We start from the raw sequence: 19,304 nt of genomic DNA on the forward strand, positions 1-19,304 counted from the left end.
TGTCCCCAGAGCATCCCGGGAGTCCAGAGCATTTGGGGGAATGGAGCGGGAGTAGCGAGGGCCTCCGAGAAAGGCCGGTGGCGCCTCGGGCCCCTCGGTGACCTTAGTGGACAGAGGCGGCTGTGAAGGGCAGATCGGGCCACCTTCGCGGAGGGCGAGACCGAGGCGCCGGCTGGACGCGCCGGCTGCGGGGCGGGCGCGAGGGCGGCGAGCGCGGGTAGGACCGACAAGCGACAGGCGGGCCTCACAGCAAGCGCGGCGCCGCTCGGCGACTGCAGCGGGCAGCGCCGGGACGCCTCCCGCGTGGCGCTCTGGGAGTTGTAGGCACTTTCCTTTCCACTCTCCTTCCGCGCTTTGCTCTTGAAGCCCAAGGCCGTACTAACGGGTGGGCGCCTGTAACTCCTAGCCTGTGAATTTTGGGAATTTTAATTTCTAAAAAGGTGTCCTGAATAGAACTCCTCCCAGAGTGCCTCCTTCTACTGGAAGGTTTGAGGACTACATTTCCCAGGCGACGTCAAGGAGGCGGTGCTTCCGGCGCGCGCGATGCATTTTGGACATTGTAGTCCCGTGGGGCTCGATTTTCACCTCCCGGGCAGTCCGGGGATGTGGCCCGGACTACATTTCCCTTCAGTCCGCCCGCTATCCCGAGGCCGTCTTGGCGCGAGACATTTGCGAGCAGAGTGTCTCCAAGATGGCCGCTTGGGGAAGGAGGCGTCTTGGCCCGGGCAGCAGTGGCGGCAGCGCCCGAGAGAGGTGAGATCCGGGGGCCTGTTGCTCTCCCAGGACGAGTGGCTTAGGAGCCGGGGAGCCAGTAAAGCCTCCTGGAGCCGCACCGCTGTCCCTGCCTTCGTACCCGGGCTCCCCCTTCTCGCCCACTCGCCCTCCTCGTACCCCTGCGGGGCACGCGGGGTTCCTGCTCGGGCCGACCCAGGATCTGCGTGGGAGCCGGCGCCCCCTCTAGCTGGGCTGAGGCGGTCTCCATGGAGGGTTCAGGGGAGGTGACGATGGCGGGGCCGGGCGAAGTGGGCCGCGGCCGTACAGGGTCGGGCCGGGGATCGAGGCCGGGCCACGCGGGAAGGATCCGGAGCCCCGCGCAGGCCCGAGGGACCCGCCTAGCATCCCGCGGCCGAGCAGCGACCGAAGCTCCCGTCCCACCTGGCCACGAGCGTGGTCATATTGGCCGCGACCCCTGACGTGGCGAGGAATAGCTCGGGGAAGGGAGAAGGAAGGGGAAACCTTCACTAAGTGGGCCAGCTGCGGGCAGGGCAGTGCAGTCTGCACGTTTATCAGGGGAGCCTTAACCTTCCCCAGTTTGTCTCCCGGGCCGAGAACCGGCCGCTTCCTCGAACCCTCGATGTTTGCGACTTTTCGCGGGTTCTCTGCAAGCGCCCCTGCCGTGGAAGTCCTTTGAAGTGACCTTTCCTAATGAATGGTGTGTGGATACGGAGCAAGGGACTTGTGTCTTCCAAGGTGGATCTCGATTTGTAGAACTGACTTGTAGAAGATGAGATTGGAATAGTTTTCGTGCTTCGTGTTGAATTTACAGTTTCTGCTTCAGGAAAGCAGTGTCACTTAGTAGAAGCCACTAGAAGCTAGCTGTTCAGCTACCAGAAATTTGGGAAAGGATGTGTATTGGTGGAATCACCTGGATTCGACTGCTCAGTCCATTTTGTTATGGCTTGGTTGGTATAGCAGAGGTCAGCAGGAAAGTTTTGTGTTTGCTTTTTTTTGTCTTTTTGGAGAGGCTTATTAAACAGAAAAGTTATCTTTCTCTCTCTCCCCTCACCCCCCCCTCTTTCTCTCAACTACCCTCCTTTTCCTTTTCTTTGATTCTATCACGTTCATTGCTGTTTAGTGCAGATGGCTTTCTCAGCTCAGAAGATTCCTTTTTGATAGTTGTGATAAACCAGCTTGCATTTTATTCTTAAGCTCAGAGTTACCCAATGTTATCAGTTCTGCATTTCCTCTTCCGTGGAAAAGCAGTGAATGGCAAGCAGATATTTTTGTTTTTCCAACTCTCATCTGGTATTTCTTAGATCAGACCATAGGAAGAAGTTAAAGGTTTCCAGATGGTCTTTAAACCTGGCAAACGTCTTCAAGGTCTTCAATCTGAACACTAATCCTTTAGTAATAGGAAGTGACCTGTTTAGAAGACTCAAGAGTATCTGAAAGGCATTTGTCCTTACTGGACAAAAACAATTGAAAGGGCCAAGTGGGGATGCCCCAGACGTCATCCAAGGGCCGTGCCAGTACAAGTTAAGCTTTTATTGATCTGAGAAATCAGATACTGGGGATTTTTTTCTCCTCGGTTGGAGACCAGCATTAATTCAAAACTGAGTTTGCAAACCAGCAGCCCAGAGGCTGTTGACCATCGGTTTTAAAAAAGAATTTAAGTTAGTTGCCAGTACTTAGGAGCTGAAAGGTTTCACATAAAACTCTCCTCGCAAAGCTGAGTGGTGGCCGACATTTTTGGCCAAGGCAAGTACTCTCTAGTTCATTACTCACCTGACGGCTCGACTCACTGCAGTTACCTGCCTAGTCTCCTTAGGTGTTCAGATCGCAACCTTTGGCCTGGAACTACTCACTCATGCAGATGCTGTATGTGAGCCAGGGTTGGGGTGTCAGGTTTTGTGATTCGGGTGGCACCATCTCTCTTTCTTCCAGATAACGTGGTGTGGCTGGGGGGAGCCCCTCTGTTTGCCTTTGCTGCGAGGCCCTACCCGGGCTCTGTTGGAGGGGACATTTGCCGGAGCCCGGTTTCCCAAAGATCCTCCCACGCTGAGCAGGGGATGGAAACATAACCCGCTGCTGGGCCAGCTAGCTAACTTCTGGGCACACCTCCATCCCTGCTCAGTGGGCGGAAAGAGTGTTCGGGTGGGGCAGGCTGGATTAATTGATTGCCCAGCGCCGCAGATTAAGAGGCCCAAGCATATTATTGGCTCCAGCGTCGGAAATAGGCTGTTTATGGCCCTCTTAAATGAGTTTGTTCCATGTCACATTCATGCTGACTCAAATCTCAGCTTCACATTGTGAGACCACTTTCTAGAATTGCTTGACACACCTAGTTGGAGTCTGCTTTATGCTGAAACTGAAGGACACGTTGCCTGGTTTGGGGCAGGGGCTGGAGCAGAGCAACACTTTGGGCAAACTTTCCAGATTCGCCAGGGCCTGCAAACTCCAAAGCATGACTTGTATTTAAAGGCCCTGCCTAGTGCCAGACTGTCCACAAGACAGCGTTAATGACGGTCCACTTTAGAATACCCAATGTGTGAATTCTTTACCTGGTTCTTGAGTCTAGAGCTGTGTTCATTCAGTAGCCACTAGTCACATGTGGCAATTAAATTTAAAGTAATTAAAAACAGGAGCTCCTGGCTGGCTCAGTCGGTAAAGCATGCAACTCTTGATCTCGGGGCTGTGAGTTCAAGCCCCACGTCGGGTGTAGAGATTCCTTAAAAAAATAAAAGTAAAAAGTGATTCAAAATTCGGCTCCTCAGTCACACTAGTCACATTTCATGTGCTCAGTAGCCACATGTGGCTTGGGGCTACCACACTGGACAGCACAGATAGAGAACACATCCATCACTGCAGAAAGTTCTGTTGATATAACAGTACTGGTCTAGACTAAAATAGGAGAGGGGTAAGAAATAGCAAAATGATAGCTGCTTGCATGTTGATTTTTCTCTCCGCTCCATTAAATCCAGGGAATCAACAGTGTTTGTAATGAAGAACATCACACTCTGAGCTGTAACCTGAATTCTTGTCCAAAATTCAGCACCCTGGCAGCGAGCACACGACACAGATTGCCACTTGTCCCGTCGGCGTCTTTGAGACACGCTTGCCCATCTAGGAAGGCACAGTGCAGGCATCTGTGTGTTCTGCCACTTGGGTGCCAACGTGGACCAGCTCACAGACGGTCCCTCCTGTCCCACTCGGGCTGCTTCTCTTCACTCCCTCAGGGCCTCTGAGCATCCCTGAGTTCTCCGTGATTGTTGGAATGGGAGTATAGCCACGTGCTGTCAGTTCCTGTTTTTCTCATCATGTGAAGAAGTCCTTGATCTGATTCTGACCATGGTGCGAGGCAGCGGCGCTGTCTGAAGACCTGGGGTGTTCAGAGGGCCGTGCAAACTGGACTAAATGCTCAGGTTGTAGTGTGAGATCACCTTTCGCGGCCCTCCTCTCCCCTGGCTTGTGCAGCCGTCGGCGTGTCTAGGCGGCCCGTGCCACGGGACTGCTTCCCCATCTTTGCGTACCACACCTTATTCCCCAGGACTTGGGCCTCCTTTCTGCCGCTTTGTTTCGTATATGAATTGGACAGACGTGCTCCCGGATGGCTGGTGAAGGGCGCAGTTCCCAGGCCAGCCGAACAGATGGGCCACAAGCCACGTGGGCAGGTGGCTCACATTCCGGGAGTGACATTCTCCTCATTCTGGTCTGATCCTTTCCTTTTAGAGCTGAGGCACCTTAGGGGTCTGGGGTATTTTATTTCTCTTGGAAAACTGCCGTTCTGGCTCTAGCGTGTGGTAAAAATGTTTCTCTCCTCCTGGTCTGGATGAGCCGCGCGGGTACGGCATCCGCCCCCAAGTCTCTGGGTGTGCGGCCCTTGACAGTTGTGGGTCCTCCTCAGCTGGCTGCCAGAAGGTGGAGCCCGGCACGGCTGGGCCACACGTTCTGCTTCCAGAAATTGGATGTTGCGTGTTAAGATCATCCGCTGGGGTTCATCCTGTTAGGCACGAGTTTCCATTTTCCTTGATTTACGTGAGCAGTCTGGATTCCGGCAGCGCTGACTTGTGCCTCAGTGGTTCAGTCCCGTAGGCCGCGTTCCAGCGCGGACCCGACTTTCTGAAGAACGGAGGGGCAACCTTGTACCCAGGGACGGGAGGAGGCGGCTGAAGCCAGGCCTGAGTTTAGCTTCTGTGTCCTGGGCCTCAGTGAGCAGAGACCGCGGGAGGAGGCGGGAGGTGCTCCATAGAGCCGGCACAGGGGAACCTCCCGGCTGCCACTGTGCTCGGTCCCCGGTGCCAGCAGCCACTGGACGGGCCACAGAGTTCTTGGGAAAGCCAGTAATCACTTAGTAGCCATAAGAGTTCTCTAGCTCAGGGCTGTTCGGTAGGATTTTCTGCCACGACAGAAGCGTTGCCGATCTGTTCTGTCCGTGAGGGTAGCCGTTAGCCACGTGTGCGTGAGCATTGGAAGTGTGGCTCCCGCGTCTGAGCAACTGGATTTTTTATTTTACGGTTTTCTTTTTAAGATTATTTATGTATTTATTTATTTTGAGGGAGAGAGAGCACGTGCACGAGTGGGGGAGGGACAGAGAGAATCCCAAGCAGGCTCAGCAGCGCAGAGCCCGACGCGGGGCTCGAACCCACGAGCCGTGAGATCGTGACCTGAGCCAAAGCTGAGCCACCCGGGCACCTTTTTATTGTAGTTTTAATTAATTTAAATGTAAACAGCCGCCTGGGCCTCACATGGGGGCGGTGCTTGGCGGCCTTCACTTTGGCGTGCACGCCTGACCCCTGCTTCACCTCCACCGCGGCCCTGGGGGAGAGGTAAGGCCTCTGCCCTAGTTGACGCGGGGCGGCCCGGCTCGAAACGGCCGGGTGTGTTGCCCTTGGATACAAAGCCAGTGAGTAACCGAGAGGGAACCTGAATCCAGGTCTCTTGACTCCCACCCTTGGTGCGCAGTGTTCTTCCCACGGCAGAGAGCTGCTCGGTTTCCAGAGTACAGAGGAGGAAAGTGTGGTCTCGCGTGGGGCTTCCTTTGAGACAGATGATAATGTCAGGTGCCTGTGGAAGTTCCTCGGCCCGTTTGGAACCGTCCTCAATATTTGGGGCTACCTGCCTGTGTCTTCCTGTACTAATTGCCCCCACTCTTTTCGTTTGTTTTTTTTTTTTAATTTTCCAACTTTTTTTTTTTTTAAGTTTTTGTATTTGTTTTGAGATAGAGTATGAGCGGGGGAGGGGCAGAGAGCGCGAGAGACAGCCCCAAGCAGGCTCCACGCTGTCAGCGCAGAGCCCGACGCAGGGCTCAACCCCACGAACCCTGAGATCATGACCTGAGCCAAAACCAGGAGTCGGATGCTTAGCTGCTGAGCCACCTGGGCGCCCCCTTGTTGGGCTTTCAATCCACAATGTACGGTCCTACTGCCTGCCTCTCTGGCTCCTACTCCCTCTCTGAGGGAGCAGTTGCTCCTTTCGGTTAGCCAAAAGTGCGTTCTCCTCGATCTGGGGGCTAGAGGGACAGTCCGGCACCTCACAGAGCATAGGTGACCACGTGCTTATTAGGCGGAGAGCAACCTGACATATGGACCTAGTTTCGTGTAATTTTCTCCTGTCAGTTATTTCAAATGAGTTTCCGCTGTCTTTTTTTTTTTTTTTATTTTGAGAGAAAGAGCGTAAATAAGTGGGGGAGGGGCAGAGAGAGGGGGAGGGAGAGTCCCTAGCAGGCTCCGCACCGGCAGCATGGAGCCCGACGTGGGGCCCGAACCCATGGACGGTGAGATCATGACCTGAGATAGAAGTCAGACGCTTAACCGACTGAAGCACCCGGGCGCCCCGCCCTGCCGATGCATTTAGGTGACCCGTCACATTCAGGCCCAGTGCAGGGGATACCGTGACGAAAACACACTCTGCCTTCACAGAGCTCAGGATTGACATCCTCTGTATGTCACGTGGGAGGGAGCGCATGCCTGGGCGCTGCCTGTGAGCCGCAGGCCCGCTCCGGGACGTAGGCCTGAAGCAGGCGCTTCGCCACAGTTCGATTAGGTTCTTCTGGTTCTGCCACGACCAGAAGGTGATGGGGGCTTGCGTGAGCGAACAGGGAAGTGGAATTTTCCTCCTCCTCCCTGGCAGGACCGCACGGGTGTGACCCCGGCAGGACACCGCAGCCACGAGATGCCGCCTGTGCCCAGGCTCGCGGTGGTGGGGTGCTTCCCTGGTAGCGTGGGCTTCTCCGCGGGCACAGAGACGCTGCCGGAGCCGGAACTGGGCCCCCTCCGGCTGCCGAGGGCCCGTGGCTGTCTGCCCTCGTCACCCCAAGGGATATGGGCTGTTGAACAAGACTTTTCTTTTTAAGAAAATGCGTGCAGTGAATTTTCCCACTGTTATAAGAGAAACCCATGATTCTTTGTTTTCTTTTTTGAAGAATACAGATAACGTATGAAGGAAAATAAAATCTCAGTCACCTGTTAGGCCACCATCCGGGGAAAACCATTGTCGACCGTTTTCCACGTATTGCATCTTTGATACTTCCCTCCAGGTGTTTTGTCTTGGATTTTTAAGAATTGTATATTAAACAGACCCAAAGTATGTTTCTAATATGTGGAAAGTCATAAACTTGCTACCATACGTCTGGCCTTTGAGAACCTTATGCTAAATGAAAGAAGCCAGTCACAAAAGACCACAAACATAATTGCATTTATATGAAACGTGCAGAATAGGTGAGTCCATCGAGTCAGGAAGGGGACGGGTGCTTGCCGGGGGCTGGGGAGGGGTGGGGGAAATGGGGAGCCGTGGGGTTTCTCTTTGGGGTGATGGAAATATTCTAGTATCGATTGTGCTGTTTGTTACACAACTTGGTGCAAGTGCTGAGCCACCGAATTGTACACTCCAAATGGGTGAGTTGTGTGGCCCGTGACTTCTGTCTCAGTAACGCTGTCATTAAAAAGTACAAATCAGAGGCGCCTGGGTGGCTCAGTCGGTTAAGCAGCCGACTTCGGCTCAGGTCATGATCTCGGGGTCCGTGGTTCAAGCCCCGCGTCAGGCTCTGTGCTGACAGCTCAGAGCCCGGAGCCTGTTTCGGATTCTATGTCTCCCTCTCTCTCTGACCCTCCCCCGTTCATGCTCTCTCTCTGTCTCAAAAATAAATAAACGTTAAAAAAAAAAAAAATTAAAAAAAGTACAAATCAAAAGCACAGTGAGATACAGAAACAGGCACCTGGGTGGCTCCGTCGGTTGAATGTCCGACTTCGGCTCGGGTCGTGATCTCGTGGTTCGGGAGTTCGAGCCCCGCGTCAGGCTCACTGCCGTCAGCGTGTCAGCACAGAGCCGCTTCAGATCCTCTGTCCACCGTCCACCCCACCCCCCGCCCTTTCCCTGTTTACGTGCTCTCTCAAAAGATAAATAAAACATTTTTTAAAAAACAAAATAATAACTTCTGGTGAGGACGTGGAGCAGTTGGAACCCTCATGTTCTTTTGGTGGGAATATAAAATGACGCAGCCGTGGGGCATGCGGGTGACTCAGTCGGTTAAGTGGCTGACCCTTGATTTCGGCTCAGGTCATGATCTCATGGCTTCACGAGTTAAAGCTCCGCATCGGACTCTGCACTGACAGTGCAGAGCCTGCTTGGGATTCTCTCTCTCCCCCTCCCCCCATTCGTGCTCGTGTTCTCTCTCCCTCAAAGTAAATAAATTTAATAGGATTTTTTTTTTTTAATTTTTTTCAACGTTTTTTATTTATTTTGGGGACAGAGAGAGACAGAGCATGAACGGGGGAGGGGCAGAGAGAGAGGGAGACACAGAATCGGAAACAGGCTCCAGGCTCCGAGCCATCAGCCCAGAGCCCGACGCGGGGCTCGAACTCACGGACCGCGAGATCGTGACCTGGCTGAAGTCGGACGCTTAACCGACTGCGCCACCCAGGCGCCCCTCAAAGTAAATAAATTTAAAAAAATAAAATGATGCACCCACTGTGGAAGACGGTGTGGTGGTTCCTCAAAAATGAAAAGAATTAGGGGCGCCTGGGTGGCTTAGTCAGTTAAGTGTCTGATTCTCGATTTCGGCTCAGGTCATGATCTCAGAGTCACGAGATTGAGTCCCGAGTCAGGCTCTGCACCGAGCTTGGAGTCTGTATCCTTAAGATTCTCTCTGCCTGCCCTTCCCCTGCTCACACACCTGCACGCGGATCCGTCTCTCTAAAAAAATCTAAAAAATGAAAAGAATGACCACATGATCCGACAGTCCTTCTAGATACGTATCCAGAAGGATTAAAAGCAGAGAGTTGAGCAGGTAGGTTTATACCACGTTCGCCACATTCCTAATAGCTAGAAGGTGGAAGTGGCCCAAGCATCATGGATGGATGATGGATAGACAAGTGAGGTGTATACATATGATGGAACATTGTTTATTCGTCCTTAAACAGAAAGGAAGTTCTGACTCATGCTGCATAACCTGAATGAACCTTAAGAACATTACGTTAAGTAAGCCAGCCACAAAAGGACAAATACTATATGATTTCACTTGCGTGTGGTACCTAAGGTTATCAGATTCACAGAGACGCAGAGTGGAAGGTGGGGAGTGGGGGCTGGGAGCTGTCGTTTAACGGGGACAGAGTTTTAGTTTCGCAAGATGAAACCGTCCTGGAGATTGGTTGCCCAGCAATGTGCCCTAACGCTACCGAGCTGCACACTTACAAATGGTTAGGACAGGAAATTTCATCTGTATTTCCCCGTGATTTGAAGATAGTTAAACCTGCGTGCTCACCGCTCAGCCTAAGAAGTAGAAAACTAGCATTACCCTGGCGCACATGTCCCTTCTTGCAGGCAGAGGCCACCTCGCTCCTGAATTGTCCTTTCCTTGTTTTTCTTCCTAGTCACCACACGTGAAAACGTTCCTAAATGCCGTATCCTTGCGTTCTGTGTGCTTCCGAATGTGTCTGTCCGTCTGCGTGTGTTCTGAACCTGCTTTCTCCTTCGCTTTGCGTGGGAGGGATTCAGCTGTACCTCCGGTTTCCCTCTCGTGGAGGAGCAGCTCAATTTATCGATCCCTTCCCATCAGTTCTGCTCTTCTCGGACAGTGCCACTCAGAACTTTTTTGCGCAGCTCTGACTTTTGGGGAGGTATCTGCAGACTTTGGGGATCCCATGTTTGAGACTACTTCTGTAATTTCAGATCCCTCTGAGAGAAGCTTCCCAGTGGTGCGGGGGACCCCAGGGCCACATGCCGGGCAGGCTGCCAGCTGTGCAGAGAAGATACCCGCACCCAGGGAATGGAGTTTGTCAGGTTGCTTCTTCATTACGGCCACCTTCTCACCACAAAGCCAGTGTTTCCAAGGGATCCCTCTGATGCGAGCGCAGATTCAGAGGAGGGGAGCGGAGGGTCTCGGGCCCACTGTGGTTAAAGGCAGAGGGAGGGAGGCGGATCCAAGAGCCCCGGTCACAAGTGCCCGTGACCCTGAGGCCACATCTGTAGCCGCCATCCCAGCTCAGATGGGTTGATGTTCTGCTCCACAGGCTGGTTAAGGGCTCAACGTGCGCATCGATCTCAGCACTGGCAGAGAGGGTGTGCAAGAGCGTAACCCTTACCTCGTGGTAAGTACCACGGAACGTGCTGAATTCGAGAGGTTCAGAAGCCATTTGGTAAACGGGACTCTCCTTTCTGGAGCCACTCCATGCCCCTCCCCAAGTGATAGAATTCTCAGGTCTTTGTACTTCCAGAAATGCGTGTAAAAGCAAGCATGTGCACTAAAGTTCGCATACTCTAATCACTGTTCTGGATTTGGCCTTTTTCACCGATCTCGTAGATACTTTTCCATCACTGCTCTTTCCCTCTCACACTCTTCCTCTTTTTTTTTACATGAACTCTTTATTAGGACTCTTACTGGTCATTACACACCTGCCATGGAAAGCACAAATGAAGTCCCTTAAGCCCCAGAGACTCCCAGGTAGCTTTTTTTTTTTTTTTTTTTTTTCCCCCCATATGCACTTGTGTACCAGGGTTCAAGTTGGGGGTTGGCTGGTAATGCTCTGAAATTGTTCAGGGCAACCTTCTAACTAGGCTCCTTCTTTAGTTGGGTTACATTCGACCCGGAAACAAGCAAGCCACACGTGGGTGGGCCCTGGGGTACCTGGGTGGTGATGGACATGCCTCTCTCCTGGGAGTAGTCAGCCACCAGGTTTCTGAAGTAACTGCCCATGGCAGCCATGTGAACTGAATCCTGTGGTCCAGGCAGCTTTTAACGCCTATGTTTGCAGGCACATAGGGCACCCCAGCTGCCACAGCCAGGTGGAAGTGGAGTACTTGATGGGGTGGCCTCTAACAGAGGGGGCCCCAACGTGTGTGTGTGTGTGTGTGTGTGTGTGTGTGTGTGTGTGTGTGTGTGTTTCGGACCTTGCTGTCTCCTTGTATATGTTGCAAATCTCCTTCTCCAGACATCAGATCATATCCTCTGGCAATGAAACAAGAACAAGAATCCCTTTCCTGAATTTGGGCCGAGTAGTTTGGCTTTGAGAGGATTCGAGAGGGTCAGGGCAGTGGTGTGGCAGTGCCTGCCTGCTGGACTGGCTGCAGAGGGTGCCTTGTTTGAAGGCCCCTGGGATGTTACTTCAGTGTGGCTTACGCTCTTTTGTTTTTGCACTGTGGGCGACTGGTGATGGGTAGGAGTGGGGTGGCCGGCCCACAGAAAGCCGCGGCGGCTTTAGGAAGCCGGCGTGCTCTGGATGTGTATATTGGGGGAGCAAACCCGTGCCCACACACACTCCTCTGAGCTGTGGTGTTTGTGACTTGCCGGCAGCCGGAAGGCAGAGGGTGGACGGCCGTCCATGTCCCCTCACTGTCCGTTCCTGTGCCGTCGGGCCTGACGCAGGCACACGTGACAGCAGCGGTGAGACAGGAACCCGGAGGGTACAGGGTCAGGCTCGAAGGGACCCGTAGACACACCTACTCATCTGTGTCAACAAAGGACAGGAGAGTACCGTGCCCACCACGCCCGCCCCTGGGACGGGCTGGGAAAAGGCAGGCGGGCTGGGAAGAGGCAGGCGGTGTGGATAGGGATGCAGGCGGTGTGGATAGGGATGCCGGCGGGGCTTGCAGAAGCTGGGGGAGGGCGAGGTGGGATCTCCCTGCTGACGGGCCTCCAGAATGGAGCAGTCTGTTCTAGGTCGGTGGGGTTTCAACAGGCATTTCTTATTGGGCCTCACGGTACTTTTTTTCCACCATGTTCAGGATGGCTACAATCTGCTGGGCAGAGAGGGCACCGTACTGAGGTCGAGTTGGGTTTGGTCAGGAACATTCTATAATCCCAGTCTTGACACCCACGTTCGGCTTTGAACATTCTAGAGGAACCTTGTGGCCAGAAAGGCATCCCTGGACTCGCTCTGATAGTCAGCAGGACACACGGCCTTGGAAGTGTCTCCTCTCCACCACCTGAACGCGCGGCCCGGGAGCAAGCCCTCTCCCTGCCCCTGCACGCACGCGCGCAGTCAGCCCCTTACCAGTGACTTACCCGACCAGCGTGAAACCCTGCCTCTCAGGTTGGCGTGTTTGCTAACTGGCTTCTAAAGTGCTGAGTCCTGCCTGGGAGGAAGGACTGAAACAGCCCCATCTCCTCTCTCTGAACGAAAACCAAGTGGAGGCCTTGAAAGGGCAAACCCCACTTTTCCTGTTTTCTCAACTTCCGGTGGACTCTTGTGGAAACAGCTCATTGACCCATCGTGGAGAGGCAGCCCTGACTACTGGTGAGCTGCTTTGGCAACGTCCCATGTTTAGGAGGCTTCTTGTCCGACCCCCAGGGAACAACTTCTCCCCAGTGCACGCCAGTTAATTAGGGCCTGTGATTTAATTAGGAGGCTTCCTTGAGCCCAGCTTAATTACAGTTACCTTTTCAGGATAAAGACTTCCCTCTGCCCGAGTCCCAGCCCGTGCCTTTTGCTACAGTGCTTCCCACCCGGATCGGAGGCCCCTCCTGGAGGATGCCCTTCCCCCTGCCCCTGGGGGCACGGTCAGCCTGTTACCAGTGACTTTTCCTTTCTTGTTTTGTTTTTTTTTTTAATGTTTTATTTGTTTTTTGAGAGGGAGAGACAGTATGAGCGGGGGAGGGGCAGAGAGAGACAGAGACACCGAATCTGAAGCAGGCTCCAGGCTCTGAGCTGTCAGCACAGAGCCCGACACGGGGCTCGAACTCACGGACCGCGAGCTCATGACCTGAGCTGAAGTCGGTTGCTCAACCGACTGAGCCACCCAGGCGCCCCTAAGTGACTTTTCCTTTCTGATGTGCCCGCAGGAGAGTATTGATCAGGCATTTTCCTAACAGAGTGAAACTGCCTCTTAGGTTTGCTTATTTGTTGGCTGAAAGTAGTTTCTACTGTGCTGAATCCTGCCTGGGGGTAGTAACTGGAAGGAGTGCTCAGGGGTCTGTCGCTGTGGTCTCGGGCTCTGATCGCCCGGCCTTTGTCCTTGAAGTGCGCCCATGACAACCTGATTTTCACCACATCTAACATGTCATTGCTTTCATCTCTGAAGGAGGGCCAAGACCTAGAGCTTCTGGGGGTGACCTTGTTTCACAGCCGCTGAGGCATATGTGAGAGGTGCTCTGCACTGCCTGTGACAGGGGTTAAGTGACTTGATCCAGCCTTGAGCTGTGTCTAGCAGTGCCCTCTCAGAGGCTGGTATAAAGAAGGCTTTTTACCAGATGAACAGAGAACACAAAACTAGGAGAAACAGTATATGCTAGACAGCAGTATGGAGATTTGGAAAGATCTGGACAGGCTGAAACAAGCCAAATGGAAATGACAAGGCACGTACAGGTCTATATTTAGGTTTGCCCATCAGGGGGTGTGGAAAGACTCTGCTTTGGATGCAAAGTCTGCACTGGAGGGACCTCACATAGGATCCCGAAACTGCCTGCAATGCCCCGTGGCCCACGGTCACAGCCAGCTATCTGGCCTTGACCCAGAGCTGAGTTGTCTGTAAGCGTCCAGGTTTGTCTTCCGCTGGTGAGGGTCAGGCCGCCCGTCCCTAGTCCCAGGGGGACGTCGGATCAGCTCAGCCACTTGAAGTGGGTCTTTGTGAAGTGTTTCTTATACGAACGAGAGGAGGATTTACTGGCAGTAAACACCTACAGAGTCCTGGAGGACCAGGGTCAGAATGGGCCAGAACCTCTGGGGCCCTTTGTGTCGTCCGTACACTAAATTTCAGAGTCACTGCTGTTCTTGAGGCTGCTGGCTTTGGGAAGGGCCGTGGGGGCTTTGTGCAGCTTGTCCTCTGTTGACGGCTGGAGGAGTTTTGTGCTCCATCATCCAAGGCGAAGGCGACCCTATCTATCTATCTTTTGTCCCACAGGGCAGGGCTGACTCCTTCTAAACTTTGCAAAGGGCAGAGTGTTTGGCTTTGTCGGTCTTACGTCTGTTGGTTTCCATCAAAGAAGCCTCCTCCTGCAATCGCCCTGATTAACCAAGAGCACGTGTCACTCTGCCGACCTTGGGCCTCTGTGTTGATAAGAATCCGGGCTGAAACCATTCTTTCTTCCTTGGGGCTCCTTAGGGAACTTGGATCTGTCCACTGCCTCAGGCTATCTCCCCGGCCCAGTACACATCATAGGCTGTCATCTTCTGGAGAGCTGGGTACCCCTTCTTTCCTGTGTCTTTTCTACATTTCACTAGTAATCATTCTCTCAGAAAAACAATAAAATCTTTCCTATCTTACATATTGGGTTCCAGGGAGGATTAACTCCTAAGTGAGATGTGGTGCCGTCAGGAGCTCAGGCTCTCTGCTGAGCGCCAGGCCCAGACTTGAGTCACGAACCTCTCGCGGCGTCTCAGCGCCGAAGCGTGGTGTGTGTGCCCCTCAGCCTAACTATCTCCTCTCTCTCCCCCCCCACCCCACCCCCACTCCAAGGGTGAGCTTGTCGGCCACAGACTGTTACATCGTGCACGAGATCTACAATGGGGAGAACGCCCAAGACCAGTTTGAGTACGAGCTGGAGCAGGCCCTGGAAGCCCAGTACAAGTACATCGTGATCGAGCCCACGCGCATCGGCGACGAGACTGCCCGCTGGATCACCGTGGGCAACTGCCTGCACAAGACCACCGTGCTGGCGGGCACCGCCTGCCTCTTCACCCCGTTGGCGCTGCCCTTAGATTACTCCCACTACATCTCCCTGCCCGCAGGCGTGCTCAGCCTGGCCTGCTGCACCCTCTACGGCATCTCCTGGCAGTTTGACCCTTGCTGCAAGTACCAAGTGGAGTACGACGCCTATAAACTGTCCCGCCTGCCCCTGCACACACTCACTTCGTCCACCCCGGTGGTGCTGGTCCGGAAGGACGACCTGCACAGAAAGAGACTGCACAACACGATAGCACTCGCCGCCCTGGTGTACTGTGTAAAGAAGATTTACGAACTCTATGCCGTATGATTTCAGTAGAACAGGGAGAGAAGCAATCGGCCCGGCCCACGAGAGACCACAGAGTGTTCAGATTTGCCACAGTAACAGGTTTTTGCTCTGTGAGGCGGCGGCGGAGCCTGGGAAGGTGTTTGGTTTAATATCTGTTATTTTAAAAAAATAACACAGGTCACAGGCGTACCAAGGGTTTGTCAACTCCTTACACTAAGATATGGATTTCCATAACCCGCAGGGGGTCCGAGCGGTGGAAGTCTGGGAAGACCGGGCGGTGCGCGTTGGCGGCACGGCTGCCGAGGGGATGTGAATGCGCTTGCGGGGGGCGGGGGGAGGTCTTTAAGTATATTGTTTAACTGTACCATCCAGAGCCAACCAGAAGCTATTGACCATTAAAATTATGAGAATTTCAACTTCGGGTGTCTTCTCTTTCCATGACTGCCTAGCTGCTGCCCACAGTCTGCTCTGGGTGGTAGCTCGCCCGGGGCAGCGGTGGGCACCTGGTGTCGCCATCCACAGCAAGGACGGGCCTCGGAACAAGGCAGGCCCAGACCCTTCCCAGAGCGGTTCACCTCTGACGGCGGCCTCGTTCTCAAGGCCAGCACAGCTGAATGCTGCTCGGGCCACGTGGTAGGATCAGGTGACGAGGTCCAGAGGTCACTGGGTTTCCGTTTGGGTCCACGTGGAGAACTGAGGCCTGGGATCCCCTGTCCAGAGCTTTTGATTTTGAAGGACACACAAATGAACATCCGGCACCTGAGCTGTTCCTGAGGCGGACCCTGAGTTCAAGCCCACTGCCCTAGGCTGAGGAAGCACCCTCCCCTCGGCGCCCGTCTCAGTGTTCCCATTCCATAGCAGTCAGGTCCCGTGTCCCCCTCACAGCAAAGGGCAGATTGCACACCATCCTCCATATCCCTGTAAGGTTTCGGATAAATGAAACCGGCCTTTCCACAAAGACACTGGGTTCCCCGCCTTAACTGCAACCTTCCTAAGACCTGCTCAGTCCTCCCTGAAGAGCTACATGGTACTTCTTTCTGAAGGGTCCATCTTCAAGAAGCAACCTAGTTTTAAAGGCTCTACCAGGAAGAGCTGATACCAGAGAATAATGAAGGGGTGCATGCGGAGGTGTTCAGAGCTCAAAGGGAGTGACTGGGCTATTTATTGTAAGGGAGATTCAGAGCTTTTAAAAGCTTTCAAAATGGACCGTCCATCATCCACAAAGAGTTTGAAAAACTGTAACTCCGAGGAGCCTAGAAATATTAATCACTCATTCGAATGCCGGGTGGCAAAATGGTGTTGGCTACACACTGTCGTTCACGGGGCAGTCTGGCCGTCTGGAGCAAAAGGATAAATTGGTAGCGATCCCAGACAAATAGACCTGGTCTCAATTGTACAGTGCCTGCGGTCCCTTGGGCGTCTGGCTGCCGGCTCTCGAGCCTGCTGGGCCGGAATGGTAGGTGTTTTTGTAATAAACGGCCCAGGTTCGGAAAGGGAGCCCCATGCTCTGCCTGCACATCAGCTTTCCTGGGGCAGGAGGCTAGAAGTGGACAAGTAGCCATCTCGGTGGGTTGAGGGCTGAGCAGAAGCCCTCACCAGGAGAAGAGGCGAAGTGCGAACAAGGTGCCTGAGGCTGCGCTCAACAAACTGATTCTTGTCTGCTGGACTAGCCCAGGTTCTGAGACACCACCTCACTTACAGGTCTCCTGCCAGGGTGAGGGCTCGGCACTGCTGGGGAGCGCGGGGCAGGACTCTCATGTTCCAGGCCTCTACGCGAGCGGCGCCCCAAACTGGCTGGGAAGGGGAGCGGCAGGATCACACCTCCTGCAGCTGGAAGGATTCCCTTCTGTGGGCGCCGGCTTCTCTGTTCCCGTCGCCTTCCCACTTCGACATCGCTGACAAGTGGGTTGTGCTCCTCTGTGACGTGCCACGATGCTCTGGAAGAAACAGCAATTTTTAAGTCACTGCCAACTGAGAAACAAAGGCCAAGTCGGCTGGGCCCTTCTCTGCAAAGTCCACACACGAGCCTTGTGCGTGCCATTTCTGTGAATGCATCGTGCAATTAACCTAATTACGTGAGTCTTGTTGGAACTGCCCAGTCTCACCCCAGTTTCAGAGGAGAGCAGAGAGCGTTTGTAAAGGTCAACTCGTCAAGAATGCGGGGGGAGCAGATCCTGGCAAGCGCTCAGGGACGGTCTCTCTTCGTTAGTCTATCTGCGCCCTCCAAAGTGTTCACATCTGCTTCAGCAGCTGTCAGGCCCCACTGAAGGGGAGGGAGACTCCTTCCGTGGAGCCTGCGAGGAGCCGGGCAGTGCGCCCAGGCAGCTGCGCGCTCACCATTCCATCCAGTCACTCGCGAGCCGTGGCCGCTCAGCAGTGCGCAGATGTGTGGTGCTGCCATCTGGAAACTCACTTGGTTGTACTTTCCATGCTCTGATTTGGGCACGAAACACAGGCGCGCCTGCTTCTGCCCTCGGACCAGTGAAACACCAGGAGACCTGAAGAGCAAAGTGGAAAGTGCCTTTGAACTTCATCTGCAGGCAGAAGCAATCCAGAACTGAGCTTTTCAACCATACCCAGAATCCCAGGATGAAAGAGAGAGAGGAGAACAAAGCTTTGAGGACAGAAGGGAGAAACTGGAACAGCACCGCCACCACCCCAGGCGGCAGATGTTCGTATTCAGACACCGATCTGAAAGCAAGAGTGACATTATCAGGGAAACACAAATCAAAACCACAGTGAGATAATACCTCACACCTGCCAAATGGCCACGATGAACAACTCAGGCGACAACAGATGTTGGTGCAGATAGAGAGGAACCCTTTTGCACTGCTGGTGGGAATGCAAACTGGTGCAGCCACTGTGGAAAACAGTATGGAGGTTCCTCCAAAAACTGAAAATAGAACTACCCTGCGACCCAGCAATTACACTATTAGGAATTTATCTAAAGGACACAGGAGTGCTGATTCGAAGGGGCACATGCACCCCAATGTTTGTAGCAGCACTATTGACAGTAGCCAAAGTACAGAAAGAGCCCAATGTCCACTGCCTGGTGAATGGATAAAGAAGAGGTGGTATATACATTCAATGGAATAAATGTATTCCAATCATGATTTCACTCACATGTGGAATTTAAGATAAAAAACAAATGAACATAAGGGGAGGGAAGAAAAAATAATATAAAAAACAGAGAGGGAGACAAACCATAAGAGACTCTTAAATACAGAGAACAAACTGAGGGTTGCTCTCGGGTGTTGGGTGGGGAGATGGGCTAAATGAGCGATGGGCACTAAGGGCACTTGCTGGGAGGAGGACCAGGTGTTCTATGTAAGTGATGAGCCACTAGATTCTATTCCTGAAATCATTAGCACACTATGTGTTAAGTAACTAGGATCTACATTTTTAAAACATTTTTAAAAAGAGATGCCAAGTTGGGGTCCTGGTCCTGCGGCCGCCATCCCAGTGGAGACAGCAAGCCCCGCCTTTACCAGGCAGTGCTGTCTCCGGGGAGCCGCGCCCAACTCCAGAGGCCCCCCAACATGGCTTGACGTGCCACACGGACTTTTGAAGAACCCTGAATCGCTTGCCCTTTTAGTCCTCTGCGTAGTTTCCAAGGCCGGAGAGAGCATGTGCTGCGGTGCGAGCCGATCTTCAGTACCTCTCTGACCTTGCCGACCTCCTCAAGGGCAGCTGGGCCTCAGCCTTTGGCAGACAGCCAGATCCAGCTAAATTTAATGGTTGTTTGTATTACATTATTCACTATTCATACGGTAGAATATAAGGTTTCTAAAGTAAGTTTTAGCAAGTGAGTTGGTTGAGTCTTCAAGAATGTACGGTAAAGACACATCCAGTGGTTTGGGATCTGGCTCAAGTGTTGTATCTAGGTTGAGACCCTGCACGTCTGCTCCAAGTTCTGCGTGCCACCTGCACCCCAGTCAGGGCTTGGGGGGCTCCCAGCCACTGTCACAGTGGCCCCCAAAGCAACCGCCTCAACAGTGCGTTTGACGTCTTTTGATGACAGACCGTGTGGCTGCTAAACGTGTGTTCTTTTGAGGGCAGGAGATCGCATCGGCCTCCAGGTGCTGCCCGTTTTGTTTATCGGAGAGAAAAGGGCAGCACTTGGATACGGGCCCTGTTGAAAGTGCCCATCAACAAGTGTCCAAGGAGAGATGTTCTCTCATTCCCATTTAGAGGAAAAGCT

General features: G+C 53.4%; 1 protein-coding gene across 5 annotated transcripts; it reads left to right on the top strand.

Moving 5' to 3' along the window:
• Positions 1-610: 610 nt before the first annotated feature.
• Positions 611-15,519, top strand: TMEM11 (transmembrane protein 11). Of its 5 annotated transcripts, XM_049636851.1 has the most exons (4): positions 680-753; positions 9,886-9,996; positions 10,227-10,304; positions 14,608-15,519. In XM_049636851.1, exons 2-4 carry the CDS (start codon positions 9,983-9,985, stop codon positions 15,122-15,124), a joined length of 609 nt encoding a protein of 202 aa, XP_049492808.1. In that variant the 5' UTR covers positions 680-753; positions 9,886-9,982; the 3' UTR covers positions 15,125-15,519. The 5 variants fall into 5 exon arrangements, 3 of the variants coding, with proteins under 3 accessions (XP_049492809.1, XP_049492808.1, XP_049492810.1); XR_007459196.1 differs by lacking the exon at positions 14,608-15,519 and adding an exon at positions 11,938-12,366 and having other exon boundaries at positions 9,886-10,304; XM_049636853.1 differs by lacking the exons at positions 680-753; positions 9,886-9,996; positions 10,227-10,304 and adding exons at positions 12,362-12,449; positions 12,600-12,712.
• The last annotated feature ends 3,785 nt before the right edge of the window (positions 15,520-19,304 follow it).

This window comes from Panthera uncia, chromosome E1 (assembly GCF_023721935.1).
Source record: "Panthera uncia isolate 11264 chromosome E1, Puncia_PCG_1.0, whole genome shotgun sequence".
NCBI lineage: Eukaryota > Metazoa > Chordata > Mammalia > Carnivora > Felidae > Panthera > Panthera uncia.